The sequence below is a fragment of the Melospiza georgiana genome, chromosome 6 (genome assembly GCF_028018845.1).
Source record: "Melospiza georgiana isolate bMelGeo1 chromosome 6, bMelGeo1.pri, whole genome shotgun sequence".
Lineage (NCBI taxonomy): Eukaryota > Metazoa > Chordata > Aves > Passeriformes > Passerellidae > Melospiza > Melospiza georgiana.
The window spans coordinates 55,782,693-55,802,540 of record NC_080435.1 but is presented as its reverse complement, the minus strand read 5'-3'; the positions used below and the strand labels follow the sequence as shown (position 1 = coordinate 55,802,540).

Here is a 19,848-nt window from a genome sequence, read left to right as displayed (position 1 = left end):
CAGAGGAGAGTGACCAAGACCCAAATCATGATCCATGGCCCAGAAAAATCTCTTTTCCTGCAGATCCAGAATGGCACACACAACTTTAAGCAATCCTGGTGGGAACAGTGAGTGCTCCTGCACTGTCACTGCTGAGAGCTGAAGTACCAGATCCCTGGGAGATCAGCAAGGCTAAAGGTTTGGAGCATTTCAAGGGCTAAAGCATGGCCAAGCACAAATGGATTATCATGGGGACAGCAAAAGGTGGAAGAATGTGGCCTTGGGGTCAAGGATGCACAAGAGTTTTCCAGCCAAACATTTTCCCCCACCAAATGGTAAAGCTTAGTCTCTGCCTCTATTCTCAGAAATGTCTGGACTGTTTTAATTGACATCTCCCCAGAAAAGAAAAAAAAAAACCCTGGAGAAGACACTTGCTACTTCTAAATTCAGCTTGAGTGGGCAAAGTTTGGCAGATAGAAGCAACTGAAAAAAAAAGTGAAAAAAGTATTAGATTACATGAAAAGACAGCAATAGGAGCCTCTACTTATCTCTACTGCTCTTCAGGCTCAGTAAGGCATGTCAACATCTATTCTTATAGCCAGCCATACTGTCACATCAGGGTGAAAAAGCAAAGGTATGAAAGCAAAGGTGTTTTAGCAGACACTGGCAGGATTTGTGGTCTGTAAAAAAAGCAATAACTGCAACCTAGCTTCCCTTGCTAGAGGTGAAATGTGCAATTGCTAAAGATTTACTCCTGCATTTTATGGCAGAACTAATTTACACAGGCAAACTTTAATCAGTACACAGTCAAGGTCTGGCCACAAGCTCCACAGCTAGATGTTGAAGGCTGAAGGCCTGAAAATTGTCTGAAAGAAAGCATCTGGGTGAAATGACAAATAAAACAAGGCAAATTGAATTTAAAAAAATAGGAAAATATTAGTTCATACAAAAATATATGATCTATGTTTGCTCCCAGCTGGTACCACCCAAATAAAAAGAAAAAACCACAACCCTTCCTTAGGAGGAGACTGAAGAGGCATTTCCACAGTCAGCACTGCCAGTGCAAAGCCTGATCCAAAGTCCAGGCATCTGAAAAAGCACCCTTACTCAGCAGACACAATTAGCCCTGGTACCTCTCCGTGCAGCCAGCAGCACAAAACCCAAGCAGAGCCTGGGTCCCCATCCTCTCCAGAAAGGATATCGTAGCCAAAGCGAATGACATCGTTCAGCTTCAGGGTGATGTACTTCTGGTCAGGAATCCTCACATCATTGACAAATGTCTGCAGGACAGAAACACACAAATGGGCTTGGACTGAGGGTACCAGGGTGGTGGATCTCAGAGGGATGGTGCTCCTGGAGGGCGTCCATGTCCACACTCTAACTCAGAGTGTGCCAGCACCAAGGCAGGAGCTAGGAGCTAAGTTCCCTGGAAAAACCAACACCAGCAAGTAGCTCCCATGGGCAAGTCAGAGCACCCCAATTATGCTTCAAAGCAAGGTGCTGTGAAGGGACCTTTAGGGAGATTTCCTTTGCACCAACTGCAAATGCAATTTCAGTCCCTGACCTGAGCAGGTAAATGAGGTGCCTGAAGTTAAGAACTTCAAATGCTCTTGGTTCTCCTACACCCATCTCAACCAGCAAACGGTTGCAACTCATGCCCTTAATTACTGAGCTAGGAATCAGCTTTCTGCTGGATGGCAAACAAGACTGGTGTCAGCCCCAAGGCCTGATAATTTAACAAGCAAAGCCTATCACAGAGGAAGGGGAAATGCAAATGCACAGAGAAATGGGGAAAAAATTTGAAGCAGCATCACCATGAGACCTGCAGCCACGCTGTCCGAGATAACCAAACCCCTCGTGCTAAAATTTCACCCACACCTTTTCCCATGCTGCAGGCAGTTAACTGAGGCTGAAAGGAACTAACATCCTTCTAAAGGTGCAAGACATGTATTTCACAGCTGTGAATAAATGTCTTTGATGTCTGTGCTTCCTGAGGGGGACCCACTATGAAAAAATTCTCCCAGACCAACTGAGGATCAAATCAAGCATGCATGGAAATCTTTCACAAATAAACTCATGTGCCTTTGCAATGACCTGGGCCAAACAAAAATAAGAAGGGGCTGAAGAAGCCCCCAGAGAGCTGATGGGGATTAGCTCTCCCACAGAAGGATTTGAGGCAGTCAGACACCAAGAGTTACCCTGCTTGGCAAGGTGGGATTCACCCAGCTTCTCAGCCCCAGCAGCAGGTTCCTGGTCTTTGTGCCATTAATGCAAATGCAGCTGAGGAAACAAAATTAAACTACAAAATGAATTTACATGTTTGCATGACTGCAGCACAGTCTTTTCCTTCTGTCTTCTCACCTCAGCCAAGCCAAACATGCATGATAAGACCTAGTATTAACCACAGAGGAAAAATAAATGGTAGAGCAGGAAACTAGAATTTCAGCAGACAACAGCCCCCAGATTCCTGGCAATTTACAGAAGAGCTGGGAAACAGGCCTGTAATTTCAGAATAAAAACAGTGAAGCTAGTTAAAATGCACAGAATTCCAATTTGCTATAAAGTTTTTAATATTTAAAAAACCCACAACAGTTGCATCTGGAACAAGAATAATTGTTTGCTGAATTTTCTTAAAAAAAGTCTGCAAGAACCCATTTTGATAGTTAACTATTTGTCCATGTTTACTTGAGATAAAGTAACTTCAGTAAAATTTTTAATCTGGATAAAAATGCTACCCTTAAAAACAAAAACCTCTGAATAGAGACAACAGAATTACCTGAACATTATAATAAAAACAAGATAAAACACTTTGACAATTAATATAAACCAGATTATCCAGCAAAGCCATATAATGCGTTGCTGACTACTCAAATACAAAACAAAAGGAAATTCTGAAAATGGATTTAAAATCAAGGTCCTCAAAAGTGATTTCTTTAGTTTCAGGGGGGAAAACAAGGTTTTGTGACAATTTTCAAATAAAGGTATGTTTCTTGCATGCAAAATTTGGTTTGGCCACAACAGACTTTTTCAACAGAAGTGTTTGATCAGCTGCAGAAGACAGGCACTGCTGTAACTCCCTTTTACTCCACTGCCTCTCTAAGCATAAGGCTACTATTAAAATGATGTAAATTCTTATGCTTCAGCATGTGAAGATAGAACATAATTAGTAGTACAAGTCCTCCCTCCCTTGCTAGCAGAATCTTTAGCTGCTATTTTGCTACCATGAGTTAAATACCACAGCTTTTGAACCAGGGATCCAGCTAGAGTCCAGACCAGTTACTGGAAATATTCCCATTTCAGCAGGGCTCCATGCCTTCAGCTATTAGGCTGAGAAGGATTAGCACTCATTCTTGCTGTGTTCAGATGCCAGAGCAGGCAGAATGGTTGAGGGCTGCTTTAGCCACTGTTTTTGTACAAGTTTCTGGGCTCATCTTGTGGTTTTGTGGCTGTGATGGTGGAGGGCTTCTATGTCCAAAACAATGAAACAATGGCTGCAGTAAAACCCCCACTGGGAAGACAATTATGTGAATCTAGCTTAGGCCTGCTCCAGCAGAGGAACAGCTCCACTTGTATGAAGAAACCACCAAAACAGAGGCATGCTATGACATTTGGACATTTTTAACAACAGTGTTGTATTTAAGTATCACGGAATTTGGGTGTCTAACACCACTGCATAAATTAAACCAAAGCAAGGGTTAAGATTCAGTCAAGCTCAGTTCCTTCTGTGCTCACAGTATTCCTCAGTCTTCATGCAAACCAGGTTCAAGGCAGGCAAAAAAGCAATTTTTATTATTAAAAAAAAAAAAAAGAGGTGGTTTTAAGTAGTTTCTCCCCAATGAAATTAAATGTCTCATCACCCCATAAATCACTCCATGCACTGACAATGAAATCATCAAAAGGTCACCCTGCTCATGCTGAACAGCTGCTCCAGAATCTCCACCAGTTTAAAGTTAACATCCCAAACATGAAACTGAATTTATTTCCTCCCCTTTTGCAAGAGGCTTTATAATTCTGTGAGCCCTGAAGCATTCTGCAAGGACACCAGCAGAGAGGGGAAAAGCAATACAACATTCACCAAAGCTTTCCCCTCCCAAGATGAGATGCTACACGACCTCCACCTCAGGCCTTGCAAATAATGATGCGTGTTTGGCTTAACTCGTGCCAACAGCTGCAGTGACCCAAAAGGGTCTGAGAGCAGGACTGAGTGAGCACATGAGAGCCTGCAGACTCAGCACAGCACCAGGCCAGCCCTGCCAGCTGGAGCTTTGGTACTTACCCCGTTTAAGCTGCCGAGATCCTTCACCCAGTGCTCGTCCTTGTCCTTGTCATAGTTGATGACGGCGTGCTGCTTATCCACGCTGCGGGACTGGCAGTGGGAGCACAAAACGAGACACTGGTCACCAGAGCAACACTGAGACACCAAACTGCCCTCATGGGGGTAGGGGGACAGCAGGGAAAGCAGGGAGGATTAAATACTATTTACTGCTCTAAATAATGGAAGGATAAGCTGTAAATGCTTCCATGGCTGTTTGCAGAGTTTGAAGACAATACGCTGTTTTCACGGAGAAGGGAAAAGAAAAAGTATTTTAAAAAATTGCTGAAGGCTGTCAAGACTATGCCACAATTTCAATAAATTATATCAATACACACTGAACAAAATCAGTCAAACTGAAAGCCTGGGGGCCAGGATCTGAGCCAGCATGAGCTAGAAGATCTCAATTTTTCAACTGCTGAGGCCAACGGCCTCAACACTAGGGATGCTCCTACTTGGGATCATTTCTTCCTACTTTTCAAAGAGAAAAAAAAAAAATCATTCTCTTGAGTTACAAACCAAACTTGTTCCCAAAAATTTATACTGTTCCCAGGATTATGTCCTGGAATTGATTTAAATTTTAGGATGTGTTCCAAGCTAGAGAGAGGTTAGTAAACCAGGAATGAGAAAGAAAGCAACCCCAAGAAAATTTAAATTGTAAACTGGGTTTGAGCTGGGTTTGAGTACACTGAACTTAACAGTGATCTAGTGCCACTGGCTTTGTCACAATGCACAAGTAATGCACCTTATCTTCAAAACAGAGTGTGACACTTGAGCAGGCATCATGTCAGACTTCTGAAAGAAGTGCTAGGACAAGAACTATGAATAATTTTGAAATATGGTGTGTTACAGCTATAAAGACACCAGACTGGCTGTTTTTAGACCTGCTGCCTCTCATAACTTGAATCCTTGCTGCAGTTGACCTCAGGCAGACACTGGAAGCAGTCACCCCATCAGCACATACACACAGCACTGAGACCTCCCTGGTACCTCAGGCCAGGAGAGGGGAGAGCAGGGAGACCAGCCAGGCTCCAAGTCAGCTAATCCTCATCCTCCTGGGCACCAACCAACAAGTTCTTGCTGGAAGTCCTTTCCTTTTGCCAAGTATAGACACACAGACACACTGGTTTCCACAGCACCACTCCCAGCAAGCCATTATCTGGCTTCTTGCAAGCATGCAGAGGCAAAGATTGTTTCAGGCAATTCCTTGGTGAAAACAAAAGAGGCTTTTTTCACACAAACTGCTACTATTTGCAGGAATTTCTTCTGGCCCTGCCAATGTCAAGCGCATGGGAAGTACCACGACACCTGAGAAATGGGATCTCCTTCCCCTGCAGAGCATCCATCAGCCCAGGAGACACATCCTCCAGAATAACCCTCAAGTACCAATATGAGGCAGGCACATACCTGGCCAGAAGATTACCCTTCCACCTTGCAACATTCCTCACACTATTCATGACATGTCACCCCAAGCAGAGGCAGTGAGGACAGGGGCAAGCGACTCCAGCTCCCTCACTAACACAGTTATCCACATGCTGCTGCACTTCCAAGGAAACACTTCATGCTTTGCTGCCCAACTGATGCTGCTCATGCAGCAATCACCCCCCAAAGACACAAACAGAGGTGGGACAGGCAGAGACACTGTGGCTGGGGACACCCCACCTGTGCCTCTGCTATGCTGAGCACTAAACAGGAGAAGCAACACAGAGGGGCACACACGGGGGGCACACACAAACCCCTCACCCCCATGCCATCCCCACACTAGCTGTCTGACCCTGACCTCATGGCAGGGCAGATTTTAAGCATTTGCAGTGAAGGCACTGCTTCTCTCTCCTATTATCCACACCAAGTGCAGCTCCTGAGTCCATTTTCAGTGACCCAAGTGGCTGTGGCAGGAGTGTCCAGGTGAGCACAGCTGAGGGACACTGCCCAGGCCCTGCACCTCCCCATATGGCCCTGAGGACAGCAGTGTCTCCATCCTCAAGTACCACAGCAGCTGATGCTCCACAAGCTGGGGTTGTTCCTGATCTGTCACATGGTCCCTCATCCCCTTTGGAGGGATGTGAGCCCAGAGCCTGTCCCCACAGCAGTCTGGCTGTTTGAACACTGTATGGACAGGGCTCCTGGAGGGATCACCACACCTCACCTACACAGCAGAGTGTCACAGACATCTTTTCATTAAAATCCTTTCGTTAGGATTTTTCCTGCTGAAGCTGAGAAGTTTCAGCAACAAAGTGTAAACAATGGTTTTCTGCTGCTGTGGAATGCAACAGGTGGATCCGTGATTGGTCTTCTGTGGATGTTTGGATTTACTGACCACTCACAGCAGAGCTGGGTCTTGCTCTCTGCTGAGACACAGACCTTTGTTATTCATTCTTTTCTATCCTTAGCTTAGCTAGCCTTCTGAGAACTTTTCTTTCTATTTCTTTTTAGTATAGTCATAATGTAATATATCTATATATATATATATTATAAAATAATAAATCAAGCCTTCTGAACATGGATTCAGCATTCTCATCTCTCTCTCACCCTGAAGACCCTTGTGACCACTGTCACAGCAGAGGGGGATGACCATCCCCTGTCCCTATCCATGGGCATTTGTGTGCTGTGCTTCATGCCACTGGAGTCAAAGACAACCATGCACAGGCAACCATGCAAAGCCTGCCCAGCACAGACGTGGTCTGTCACCCCTGTGATCCCTCTGCTGCTCAAAACTGTGGATGCCACTGTTCCCAATGAGATACAAGGGAATGCTGATAAACTGGTGCAGCAGTGTTTGCTTTAGCTTTTTACAGCACATCATGGAGGCTCATTTAAAGATTAACAGATTCTAAAGGCAGAACAAACCATTCAGCTCCCTTCCAAGGGCAGAAAGGTTTCCAGCCCAAAAAGTTAACCCAGACAAAAATTGGGGCAAATCTGCTATCTGACTTTAAATGGATCACAAGTCACTTAAAAAGAAGTTTATTTCTGGGAACCAGCTGTCTCCAAAAAATTCAATTTGCCCTGCATCTGACCCTGGTGTAACTGAGCACAGCCCTTGGTCTGCTGTTCTGCAACAGCTGACTTCAGCCACTCAGGGGTCCCCAATCAGATGGGGGTCATCTCAGGGGAGCAGACATGTATTACTGCAACATGATATTCCTCTCCATAAATGCAGAAAGAGGTCACCAAAGGAACCAATTTATGCCACCCTGTTTTCCAAGGAAGCTTCAGCTGTGTTCAAGAAAGCCTAGGGCAAAAAGAGTCAAAACAACATGCAAAATCTGACCCACAGTCTTCATCCAACCTCTCAGCATGTCTTTAAGAGCACATCAGGAACAAGGCAAACTGTTATGCATATTGCACTTCTGTGAAATTTCATGCTTTTGTGGAGAAGAGAGGAATTTTCTTAGTTTTGTTTACGTTAAGCCAGCAAACATCACAGGAACTGGCAGCAGGAGTTCCTAGGGGCCTGTCTCCAAGGAAACTCAACTTAAAGTAACTAAAATCACACCTTATTTATTTTGATGCAGACTTGCCAAAGGTCACTCTTACTTGAGAACTGAGGTGTGGTTTATTTCAACATCAGTCACATTTAACATAAACTGCTCTTGTGTGCAGTGCCAGCAGCAACTCAGCGGCTGACGGTGCTCAGAGAGGAGCAGGCTCCCTCAGTCCCACTTCCCAAGAGGAGACTAACCAGTTTCCATGCTGGCAACAGCTGAGAGCCCAGGCACAGTCACTTCAGCCCAGCAGGCCAGTGGTTTCTAAGGAGTGACCTGCTGAATCACAGAAAGTGATTTAAGAAGCCTGAGTCAACACATTACGGAGCTGCCCATGGGTGCAGAGCTCCCAGCCATCTGCAACTTCACTGGAAAGATTTTAGGCATCTATAAATTGAAAGACTGCAATTAAGTTCACTGAGTCACTAACATAAGAGGACTTCTAGCCTAAATGCACACGTGCACCAAATACTGAGTCTTGCTTAATGATCAGCCACGACCTCTACAACCAAAGGCAAGACTGGTCCGTCAGGAGTAGACAAACACAGAGGTCCAAAATAAAAATAAAAACCAACAGAATTTCCAATAAAGTGTTAATAAGAAACCTCAATTACTTATATCCAGATGTCAAAAGCAAAAAATAACCAGTACATCCTTGCAGTTAATCTGTTTCACCAGAAAAGCACTTGTGATAGGGAGAGCAGCAGTCCTGAGCTATGGGTGAGAGATGCAAACAACCAAACCAGAGCTGGAGCAGCTCAGGGGAGGTTGAGAAGGGGAAAAAAAGGAAGGGAGGTATCATTCTCTTAAGCAGTGGTGATCTTCAAGCAAGAAACAAGGCTACACTCCAAGAGGCTGGACATGAAGGAAGCACATAGCATTCTCACCATGTCCCAACACTGGACCTGTTATCAAATGAAAACAACTCTCAGGAAAATACGTGTGCTTTTCTGATTAGGAATATTTACACTTCTCTGCAGGGAAAACATGGGCACTGATTGGTTACTACACTCAGCTCTCATCCAGGGCTGGAATTTCCAGACATTCAAATCACTTCCTAATATAAGGTTGTGTTGCTTTTCTGTCATACTACCTACCATGCATCATGCTTTAAATACCTAGCAGACAAAATGCACACACAGCATATAACTGAGGATGGAGGTACTTTGTATTTAGCTCTTCCTTCTTCCATGATCATGTTAAGCAGATGGTACAAAACACAGGAATGGTACCTGGGGGTCTGCCAGCCCCACAGTGGTACCAACACCTTGGATCATCAGTTTCCAATCAGCCATAAAAGCAGGCAGCTCACTTGTGATTCTCAAAACTGCACACATCATCAAATCAGCAAAATCAGCTTCAAAAGCTTGCAGGAATCTCCACAGAGGCACAAATCACACTGTGGCTACGTGTGCTGCACACACCCTACAGCTTTGTGTTTGGGGAAGGGTCTGATGCAGAGAACAGGGATCTCAGGACGAAAGCATGAGCTGCAGAGATGCCAAGCAAAATCCACAAGGCACAAAGACCTGCTCAGGAAGGCAGGAGGAGAAATAGAGCCAGACAGCCTGTGCTTCCCCACAGGGCCAGGGAGCAGACTCAGCTCAGCTGTCTGTGCAGATACAGATGCTACTTTTTTCTCAGGAGAATTACCATGGGTGAAAACCTACCGGTTGGGGTTGAGATTTGGACCTCAGCCCTGCCAGTGCCGCGAGGCATCGTGGCACTGGAGATAAAATAAACAAACATGAGCAGTTTCCCTGTTCCTCACTGCAGTCTGCTGTGCACTTCTGGCACAAAGTAACTGCAGCGTTCTGGTGGCAGCATGCAATAAAACAGTTGCTCAAATACTTTCCATAGTGAACAGGTTACATTTCTGCCAGTACTGTGCTCTGCACAAGTGTCCCAGTAAGGAAATATAAACCTCTGCTGGTGTCTCACTTTAGAATGGAGACAGACAAAACCAAATTTAAAAAAAAAGAAAACAAAACAAAACCCCAAAACAAACAAAAAAACCTAACAACAACTACAAAAAAAACCAAACAACCCAACAAAACAACAACAAAAATCAGTTTCCAGGCACGCTGGCCTGAAATGTGAATTTTGCTCCTCAAAAGTAAACATATGCTGGATAACATTTAATGACAGATGTGAACACCTCTTTCAGGAGGGGTGTTGGGTCACAGATGGGTCCTTCTCTGTCACCACAAAGCATTTGACAGCGTTGTGTGCACTGGCCCCTCCAGTACTTTTCCAGAATATCAGTGAATGCTCCATCCTGCCCCAGGCTGGTTGCAAGTGTGTCACCCCTGTGGCAGCCTGATGGCTCCCAGGGGCAGGTGCTGCCAGCTTCTAATGACTCTGCCTAAGCAGACAAATCTCTTCAGCAAGTGCAGCCACCTCATCCTGGGGCTGGACTCTCTTTACAGCTCCCAGGCTGCAGAGGCTCCTGCCCTCAGCTCTGCTGCAGCCAAATTCATGGGCTTTGCAGATCTGTGGCTGAACCAGGGCTGAGAATTCAAGCAAAAAATAAGGCACTGAACAAAGAGAGAAATCCCCCAGGAAAATGAAACTGTAATCCCCACAGCTTGGCAAAGGGATTTGGAGGCTGGCACGGTTCCCATAAAAACTTAACCCGTTATTTTGGGATAAAATGGGTTTTTGCTTGCTGGTTCCCCATCCCCAAAGTGAAGTGGTTCAGGTGACCCAGGGTCAGATCCTGACCACAGGCAGGGAGCATGCTGCCCACAGATGCCCTGGCTTTTCCTTTGTTTCACATGGCCACCCAGGAGGAATGGAAAAGCATCATTTTAGGTGGGACATAAGCCTGAATTTTTATAGTGCAGCTGAGCTGCCACTGCCTGGATCAGGATCTCACGCAAGGAAGATACATCTCCCTTTTTTCCCTGCCCACTCCAGAGTGGGACAAACCCTCTCTTGGCAGTCCAGGCTTCCAGCACCTTGCCAGCTGCATGAAGCCCTCTGAACCCTAATAACCTCCTGCCTTCAGTGCCACCATCACCTCTCTCCCTACCCTGCCTCCAGCAATGAACTCCCCTCCCAGGTCTGCCAGTCTTGATATGCCTCCAGCCTCCTACACCCAAGTGCCACCAGGCATCATAACCTCCTCCCATCAACTGCACATTAACAGAACACAATGGGACAAGGAAGAGCCGAAACAACAACTCTAGGCCTGGAAATACAGGATGTGCATCCTTCCTCCCACAGCTGCTGTCCCAGCGCCTGGAAACACTACCTGTCAAAAAGCAGCACCTTCCCAAGGCTAGATCCATTCCCTTCTGAAAGACACTTACTTCCTTTGTAACACCTAATGAATTCCTCTTGGCAATTCCCAACACCCAGGGACTAACTTAGGTGCTTGTTCACACCCTCTAGATAACTACAGCAAAACAGCACAGGTAGGGCATCTCCCCATCCCAACTACAGCCTCCCACTTCCCCTACACTGCGATGGGGAAGGAGGTCCAGACACAAAAACCAGCAGAGAATCCTCATGGTTTCTTCTGGGAGCTCCCAGTGCTGGAAATACATGAGCAATGGAGGGGTACAACTTCTGTACTGTGGTGAATCCACCTAGAAGGATCAGGAAAAAGATCATCTACCAAGTTCTCACCATCTGCTTCTTCCCAGCATAACGCTGTAGACAACCACACCTATTCACCCTTGTTTATGTATGCACTTCCTAAACTACACAGGAGAGACATGGTATTATCAAGTATGGCCCAGGGAAGGCAGGATACATCAGGTCAATGAAACCTTAATTTGACCAGATGTCACACACAGGCAGGGCTCATCTTTGCACTCTGTTATTTGTGGAGCACGCCGTGCACCCTGCATACCAGACACAGAACAGATCCTGCGGGGAAAAATACCCGGGAACGGCACAATAACAGATTGCATCTTCATGCCTGTGTACACAGGGGCAGAGCACCATTACACAGCCAGCCTTCACACTAGTGTGTTGTAACTGCTCTGCAGTTATAAACACTTGACTTAGCAGCCATAAGAACGCTCCTTCAGTGCCTAGAATGCTTGTAATTCCCTGTCTTTTTGACAAAGATGGAAACGCAGAATTGTTACTTTTGTGTGATTCACCACAATGAGCTTGTGTGTCCAGCTCACAAGGCCCTACACCTGAACTGACTAATTGGTATCATAAGCAGCACTGGTCCCATCTGGAGCAGTGACAGATGCTTGGCTAGGAGCTTTCACAGCTCTCTTCTGACACCAGAATAATAAATAGCAAGTCTTGACCCATCTCAGGCCTAAGGGCGATGCTGCTCAGCAGCCACATCCTGTAATGCCCGTTTTGCCCACACTGAGAGGCTTCTGCCCTATGTGCACCACCCTCTCCACTTCTCCAGGCCCTGCTGCTCCTCCTCTCACTCTGCACAAACAGAATCCTCACTTGTACTTGTTGTACTTCTTCACTTGGCCAAATCTTCATCACTTGGTGAAGCTCTGTAGACTAGAAATCCAACCACTAGATGCAAAGATCTGACCTGTGGCTTCCTGAAACACAGGTAAAGAGGTTGAGCAAGCTTTCTGGAAGTATCATTGCACTCTTGGCTTGTTCTTGCCCTTTCCTCGACAGCTGCTTTGACCACTGAGCCAGGATGCCAGGTTAGGTGTACCCTGATCTAATCTGGCACAGCCTTATGAATACCTGCACCCAGTTACTCTTTACCCACCTGTGACACTTCTCCACTTCATCCCCTTGCCAATCTCACTCCCAGATGAAATTACTTAAGGCAATGCTACCAAATAAGTCCCTGCTGGCCACATTCAAACTCCAGATTTTATTCAGAGGTTTGGAACTTGGTCAAAGCTGCTCGATGTGGGCAAAAAAACAACAAACCCACCACCTCCAACTTAGTCATTCACTCTTGAAAATCTTCACTGACCCAGCTCTACTACAATGCCAGAACTTCAAAGAACAGGCTACATATTCTTTTAAATAATTGACCTGAAGAAAACAGCATTTTTCTCAGAGTTGCTCACAGCAAAGACCAAAGAAGGGAGATAAATTATTGCATCCAGAAGACACTGCATAAAACAGATGCCTGGAAAATAAACTCTCATCCCAAACAGCTACAAAGTTTAGTAGAGTTATAAGCAATTGCAAACAGTGTCTCCTGATAGGAAATGTCAGGCTGTCTCAAAAGGCATATAGGATAAAGGCACAAAACAGAAAGCACCATGCTGCCTGCACCAACTCCTGCTATAACTCACACTCATGTACAAACTCACATGCCCAGAGCATCACTCTAGAGGGAGGGAAATAATCAGGGGAGCACTGGTTAAACATTTCTATTTCCCAAATTTTCCAGTAAACATCACTCTCAAACAAAACCAGGGAAATCATGACACTGCTTTCCATTCTGTAAATATTTACATTTAGCAAAAATGCAAAAAAATGTTTTGTTTAGGAGCAGCAGGGAATGTTTTAATGGTTAAGTGACATTTTTGAGTTAGCAAAATGTTTGTCCCCTGAGTACCCATCACATTAAGCAAGTTATCAAAGCTGATAAAAATGGCAGCTTCATTTTCCAAAAGAAGGATGTTGGAGGAGGGGAAAATTATTTTCTTCAGGATGGTCCCAAAATTATTTTATTTTTGATTTAAAAAAAAAAAAGCAGATCTTTTTAGAACATTACTTCCTACCACCCCTAAGTTTCACATTAAAAACCCACAGCAGTGCAAGTTAGTGAAGGTCCAGATTTCCACACTCCTGCAGTTTGCTGACTGTTACCTGAAGGAAGCAGCAAGGCTGTTGAAGAAATCAAGCATTTTTCTTAGAAAAAGGGCAGAATTGAGCTCTTGGCTCTGGTAGCAACACTGCATGCCAAGCTACAGCTCCACTTCATGGCATTTTCACCCATGCATTAACATTCAAACCCAATGTAAATCTCGCATTTCCTTGTGCTAGAAGCTTTAGAGAGCTGCAAAAACATTTAAAATATTTCTAATCCTCTTAGTAGGTATAGAAGATATCAAGGTAGATTATGTTTCCCCACCATCAGACCTACTTTAAGATTAAAGACTTTGGGTTTCTTCACCTCTTTGTTAATCAGAAAGCAAATCCACTACTTGTATTAAGAAATAAGAAAACCAGACAAAACTAAAGCTTAATTGCTTGGTGACAAATCCATCCTTTTTTGCTGTTTTAGAGATCTGATACCTTGAGACAGTACATTCCAAGAAAATATCAATATACAAGACACTTCTAAAACAGTAAATTGAGAAAGGAAAGACTGCAGATCTCCAGGACAAGAATTATCTCTGTGTTGTGTGTTTGAGCACCATGCTACACGTGGTCTCAACAGGGAACCACAAACCATATCACTATGAAATCAATGAGCAGTAACAGCCTTAGAGATGAAAAAACACTGACCAGGTCACCCAGCCACTGCCAGTCTGTCCCCAGCTGTGCACTTTAAAGGATTAAATGCCAGTATCTTGAAATATATATGGAAAATAACCATGCAGTGAATATACAGTTTCAGGGTCAGTACCACAGAAATACTACAAGGTGCAAACAACTGCCACAAGAGCTCTGTCCATCTGCTCTGATAACTGCCCTTCCTTCTTAAGCTTCCCCCAAGACAAATGATTGTGCCAGTCTGCACAATCATTTTGTGACATGGACAGTCACAGTAGGGAAAAAGTCTATTTTTAGATCTCATCCTCCATCTGCTCACATACAATTCTGCTTGGATATGAAGTCTCTCTGCTCAGTTTCTCTTCTGCACTCAGTCTTACTACAAACATCTCATTTGGAGCCCCAGGTAGCTCTGGAAAACATCTTCATAAACAAATGGCTAGGAAAAGAATGTGCTGTGCTGTTCAAAACAAGACCTTACATGTGAGCCTAGAAAAAGCTTTATTACTGGAGATAGCAGACCAGTATGTATATAAAGGGTCACATGTAGCTCACCCCATGAACACAAGCTGCTGGCTTTTATAGACAATCCAGAGCCTTCACTCTGGTGAAACAATGGAAACCTCTTTTAATACCACCACCACCTATGAACCCCCAGATACAACCATTTCACAGATATTCCTGTCTCCCCCAAGAATCTCAATTCATTTACCTCGTAGAAAAGTGCATGGCACAGGAAGAGCCTCACAAGGCTGGGTACTCCACAAGCAACACTGACAAGCCAGCTCAGGCTTGCAAAGAAGCATGAAATAGTCTGGTTGGTATGGAGTGGCTCACAATCCATGACATCCAGTTAACCCCACAAGCAACCAGAGAAACAAGCTGTGCATTTTAAGCAGAACAGGTATTTGGGTACTTTTATTTTAGAGTGCACAGCCTGAGACATGGCTGTCAGAGAACTGAAAGCGGACAGTAAGAAAAATGCACAACAACCCTCAAGTTTCTTCATACGATATTAAGATGGGCGGCCTAAAAACTCGGACCATTTCTGGAAACCAGGGCCACTGTGTGTTTTCTCCCTCCAAGTCATGAGAGAAGATGCCAATCAGGTTCCTGAGCAGCCAAACGCAGATGTACAGCAAATATCAGGACATTTTAAACGTCTCACCTTTACATGCCTCAGCAGCCAGACATGTAGAAACATGAAATAAGAGATAGTGTGATTCATGGGAGAACCCAAACAAATGATGTGCTGTGGAACCGGAGTCCCAGCTCTACCACTGCAGCACAGCTGTGCACTCACTGCCAGCATGCAGAGCAGGACAAACACTGCAAGCTCTCCTCTTGTGGACACTGACACTTTACTACAGCCAGACAGCACCTTGTCCGTCAACCACACCTTGTACAAGAACTTCTACCTCTCTAAACAGGCCTCCTACTGACATATCATACAAAATCCCTGCAGCAACTACAAACACAGCCTCCTACATCAGCACAGCATTTAGGGCATACCTGTGATCAGGTCAGCAGTGGAAATTATGAGGAGGGAGTCTCCATTGTGCAGGCAGCTTCCTAATTTTGCCACCTTCACAAAGGGGCAAAAGGGGGACAGGCAGGTGCAATAGAACATTTTTTGTGCACTTAAGTACTCATGGCATGGGTTTAGCAGAATCACTAATTTAATTCTGAGCTTCTACAAATTCCTGAGCTAAACTGCTCCTGTCAAAAGCTCTTTGCAAGACTGCAGCCCCATTCGTCTGGAGTGACATCTACTACATTATGCTGTCAAACACCAGACCACAGTCAACACTTCAGACATGCTGGATCAGGTCCAGCACAGACACATGCTGGTATGGAAAGTACTAACAGAAGCTGAAAGTTTGCCCAAGTAACACAATTACTTTGGGAAGAGGTCACCAGCCTACTCAGCCTACCAAAACATCAGTGTTTTCTACTATGATAAAAACACCTGAGAAATACCAGCATAAATAATTTAATCAAACTTAAAGGGAAAAACAGGTAAACAAAAAACCCTGCCTGCATTCAAATCACATGTAAACAGCACATGTGTTAAAAGCTAAAAAAAGCCAGCAGCATAATCACAGATCAGGACAGAATGGAATGTCTTTGTTTACTGCTTCTAGTAGCATCAAGACAGTTAATCTATTTGATTAATCTCCCACCACTACAGATCCTATCCATCTGATGACATGGCAATTTGAAAACCTCACTTGTGCTGTCACAAACATGAAGTCTTCACGGGGAACACAGACTCAAGATAAAAAGAGGAGGTTCCTTTTAAAAGGTGTCACTTGAAAGCATCAAATATCTCTACAGATCCCCAGCATTACATACACAGCTACTGCATCTTTTAGAAGAAATAATTACAAAAAAAATAAAGCCACGTTACCTGGAGCATCAGTTCACAGTCATCTCTCCCAACAAATATCATCTCCCGAGGGAGCCGATGGCGAATGCCAGTGCTGCTCACCAAGAACCACGAAGTCACGCTCATTTTGGCGCTTGGCACTTAACCTTTATACATCCTAAACACAAAAAAACCCACAAGACACAGTTAGCTATTAATGAAGTGTGCAAGTGCAAGAGTGTGTATCTGCCATTCCCAAGTTTCCCTCTACCATGGGACCCAACTCTGCCTCATGCACTTGTGCTCCTATCTTAAATCTCTGGTGACAACAAGCAGTCGTGAAGCATCTGCCAGGACCTGCTACCCATGTGTAGGAGTTCTGCAGCCCTGGAAATACTCCCATGGCAAAGCAAGACTAAGGATCTGCAGAAAGGATTGTTTAAAAACTTGAAGCATCCAGCTTGAATCCAATGAATGAAATTATGAAATATGATGGAGGGGAAAAAAGAGAAAACAACAAAGATCTCCTTTCCAGAACATTTCCAGAACATTTCCTCACCACTACCACAGTGCTACACAGCCTGAGCCTCCCCCATCACCAAAGACGTGGACCAGCACATCAGCGAGGTGACATAACGTGGCTCCTCTAACCTTTCTCAGCGCATTCCCAGGAGCGCTTACACCAGCGCTAGGAGGGAGGAGACCAACCTCCCATTGCTCATCCCACTTCCACACTGATGTAAGTTGGGAGCCACAAATCCATCCTTCCTTCCTTCCTTCCTCCCCCGCTGCACGGCCGCTCCACACACCGACCCGCTCTGCGGGCCCAGGTCGGGGAGCCCAGGCTGCGGTGGGTTCCCAGCGGGGCTCGGTGCGGAGGGGCGGCATTGCCGAGCGGCGGGCGGCACTCACCGGCCGCTCTCCCGGCCACACCTGTTTGTTGTCGCTGCTCCTGCGGCCTCCCCGCCTGCCTCTCCCACACCGTCCCATTTTCCCCTGCCTGGCTGAAGGAAGGAGCATTCACAGCACACGTCAGGCTCTCGCCTTCCCCTCACCCACCTCCCGGGCTCCCAGCTGCATTCCTAAGCGCACCGGGGGAAGGAGATCTCCATTTTCCCCGGGCTGCGCGGCGCTGCCCGGCCCGACCGCCGCCTCAGCAGCCTCAGCGGCCTCGGGCGCTCAGGTGGGGATGGGTGCCCTCCGCGGGGACCGGGCACAGCCCGCACGGCCCCCGCCGCCTCCCCGCCGCTCCGGGAGCCGCCGCTCCGCGCTGCCGCGCCCGTGTCACGACACACGCGCGGCCCCACACACCGCGGCCCCGACAAAGCGCCCGGGAAGGGCAGCCGGGAGCCGCCGGCACAGCCCTTTGTGTGCCGGCCCCGCGGCCCCCCGGCCCCTGCCCGCCCGCCCGTCCGTCCTACCTGCTGCGGCCCTCGGCGCGGCGGCAGCCGGGCACCGCGCCCCGCCAGCCGGCTCTGCCTGCCCCGCGGGCCGCTCCCGGCGCCCGCCCCGCTCCGCCCCCGCGCCGCAGGTTCCCGACGTCAGGAGGCGGCTCCAGCCCTGCCGGGCCCGGCCGGGGGAGGCGGCGGTGCCGCCGCGGGTCCCGCACCCGGCCCGAGGGGCACCTGGGCGGAAGGTGCTGGCCTGGCTTTGGGTCGTGTCATCGCTGCAGGGACACAACCGTGGCTTGGGTGGGGTTGGAAGGGGCCGTAAAGGTCATTTACCTTAAAGGTCATCTGCCTTAAAGGTCATTACCTTGCCACCGTGAGCGGGGATGCCAACCACCAGACCAGGTTGCTCAAAGGCGTATCCAGCCTGGCATTGAACATCTCCAGGGATGGGGCATCCACAGCTTCTCCAGGAAGCCTGTGCCAGTGCCGTGCCCTGGTTCAGGGCTCTCGGAGGGGCTCAGTGAATGCCAGCAGAGCCTCTGGCACCTCGCTGAGCAGGGCAGCCATCCTTGACCTGGGAAGGTCCAACATGCAGGCTTGGTGCCATGGGACTGGACATGCTGCCTCTGTGAGACACTGGGACCAGACCCAACACCAGCCCAAGGGAGGTCCAGCACCAGCCTCTTCTCCCACACAAGTCCCAGCACCAGCTGCTCCTCCAGCCCAAATCCCAGCCCAGCCTCTCCAGCCACCCAAGTGAGCCTCAGCACCAGTCTCTCTCACTCTCCAGCAGGCTGCAGGTTGGCATCCATCTCCACATACCCTCCTAACTCTTGCAGGGCAGTACCTAAATGCAGTGGGCAGGACTGAGGTAATCTCGAGCATCTAACCATGGAATAAGAGCTCGAAATGGGTGCTGGGAAAGGACACACCATTTTATGAGTTCTTTTCAGTTGTAGGTAACTAGAAAATTCTGAAGAACAGTAAGTGCAGCGAGTGATGATAACTTTTTCTCCCATTGTGAGGAGCCCTGCATATCATGGCAAAGCTTTCTCAAGAGAGCCCCAGCTGCTGCAGATGTCAGTGGAGCTGCAAAGAGCAGAGGCTGAACACTGGTTCTCTGCCTCCAGCTGACACAGGCTGCTAAAAGAAGACTATAGGAACACACCAAGTTCATAGTGATGTTTCCCCAGGCTGATATTCCAGCTGGAAAGACAGCTTTGCTTTTGTATTCTTTACAGTTGAGTTTGAGAATTGTTTCTCAGTCACCTGCAAGAACTTTTCTTGGTCTGTTCAGTGTTGTGTACATTGGAATTTTGGCTCAGGATGTAATCTCAATAAAGTCTGATGGCATGGAAACCACAGTTCTGGCACACCACTTGCAGGGGTGGCCCTTTAGCCACATCACTTTGTGGGCTCACTCCTGATTTATGCTTTTGCTGCAAGGCTAAGGACCAGGAAGGGCAAAGTGAACTGCAGCAGGAGGGAAGGAAAACAGCATTTCTTCCTTTTCCTCCTCTTTCTGAGAGTAGGACTTTGTTATTATTTAATTAATGGTATTATTGCCTTCCTTAAATCAACATTTGACTTCTTTCTTGGCAGATACGTCATGCCCCAGAGTGATTTCAGGGTATCATTATCTTCAAAGTCTTGGAAGCTGGCTGAGCTGCAGCATCTGTGTTTTATTGAAGTGCTCTTGGTCTCTGCTTGGAGCAGAGCACCACACCCTTGCAGCATGCCATGTCCCTCAGACACCAGGCAGGAGGATGGAGGGAGCAGCTGCCACTGCCAGGGCACTTTGAAGGCTTTTATGCTGAGTGCTGACATGAAGTAATAGAAATCCTTTATAAATAAAAATGGGTTTCTGCCCTATTTTGCCAGCTCATCCTGTCATTGAATGATGTTTTATTA

At 46.7% G+C, this 19,848-nt stretch overlaps 1 protein-coding gene across 1 annotated transcript in view; it reads right to left on the bottom strand.

Moving 5' to 3' along the window:
- Positions 1-18,039, bottom strand: part of CEP170B (centrosomal protein 170B) — a 58,485-nt gene extending 40,446 nt beyond the window's left edge. Inside the window, exons 1-4 of the mRNA XM_058025581.1 lie at positions 17,968-18,039; positions 16,589-16,724; positions 4,256-4,345; positions 1,181-1,259 (exon numbers count right to left, since the gene is read on the bottom strand). Coding sequence (XP_057881564.1) covers positions 1,181-1,259; positions 4,256-4,345; positions 16,589-16,693 — 274 coding nt within the window. The 5' untranslated portion in view covers positions 16,694-16,724; positions 17,968-18,039. The remainder of the gene's footprint in view (positions 1-1,180; positions 1,260-4,255; positions 4,346-16,588; positions 16,725-17,967) is intronic.
- Positions 18,040-19,848: the final 1,809 nt, after the last annotated feature.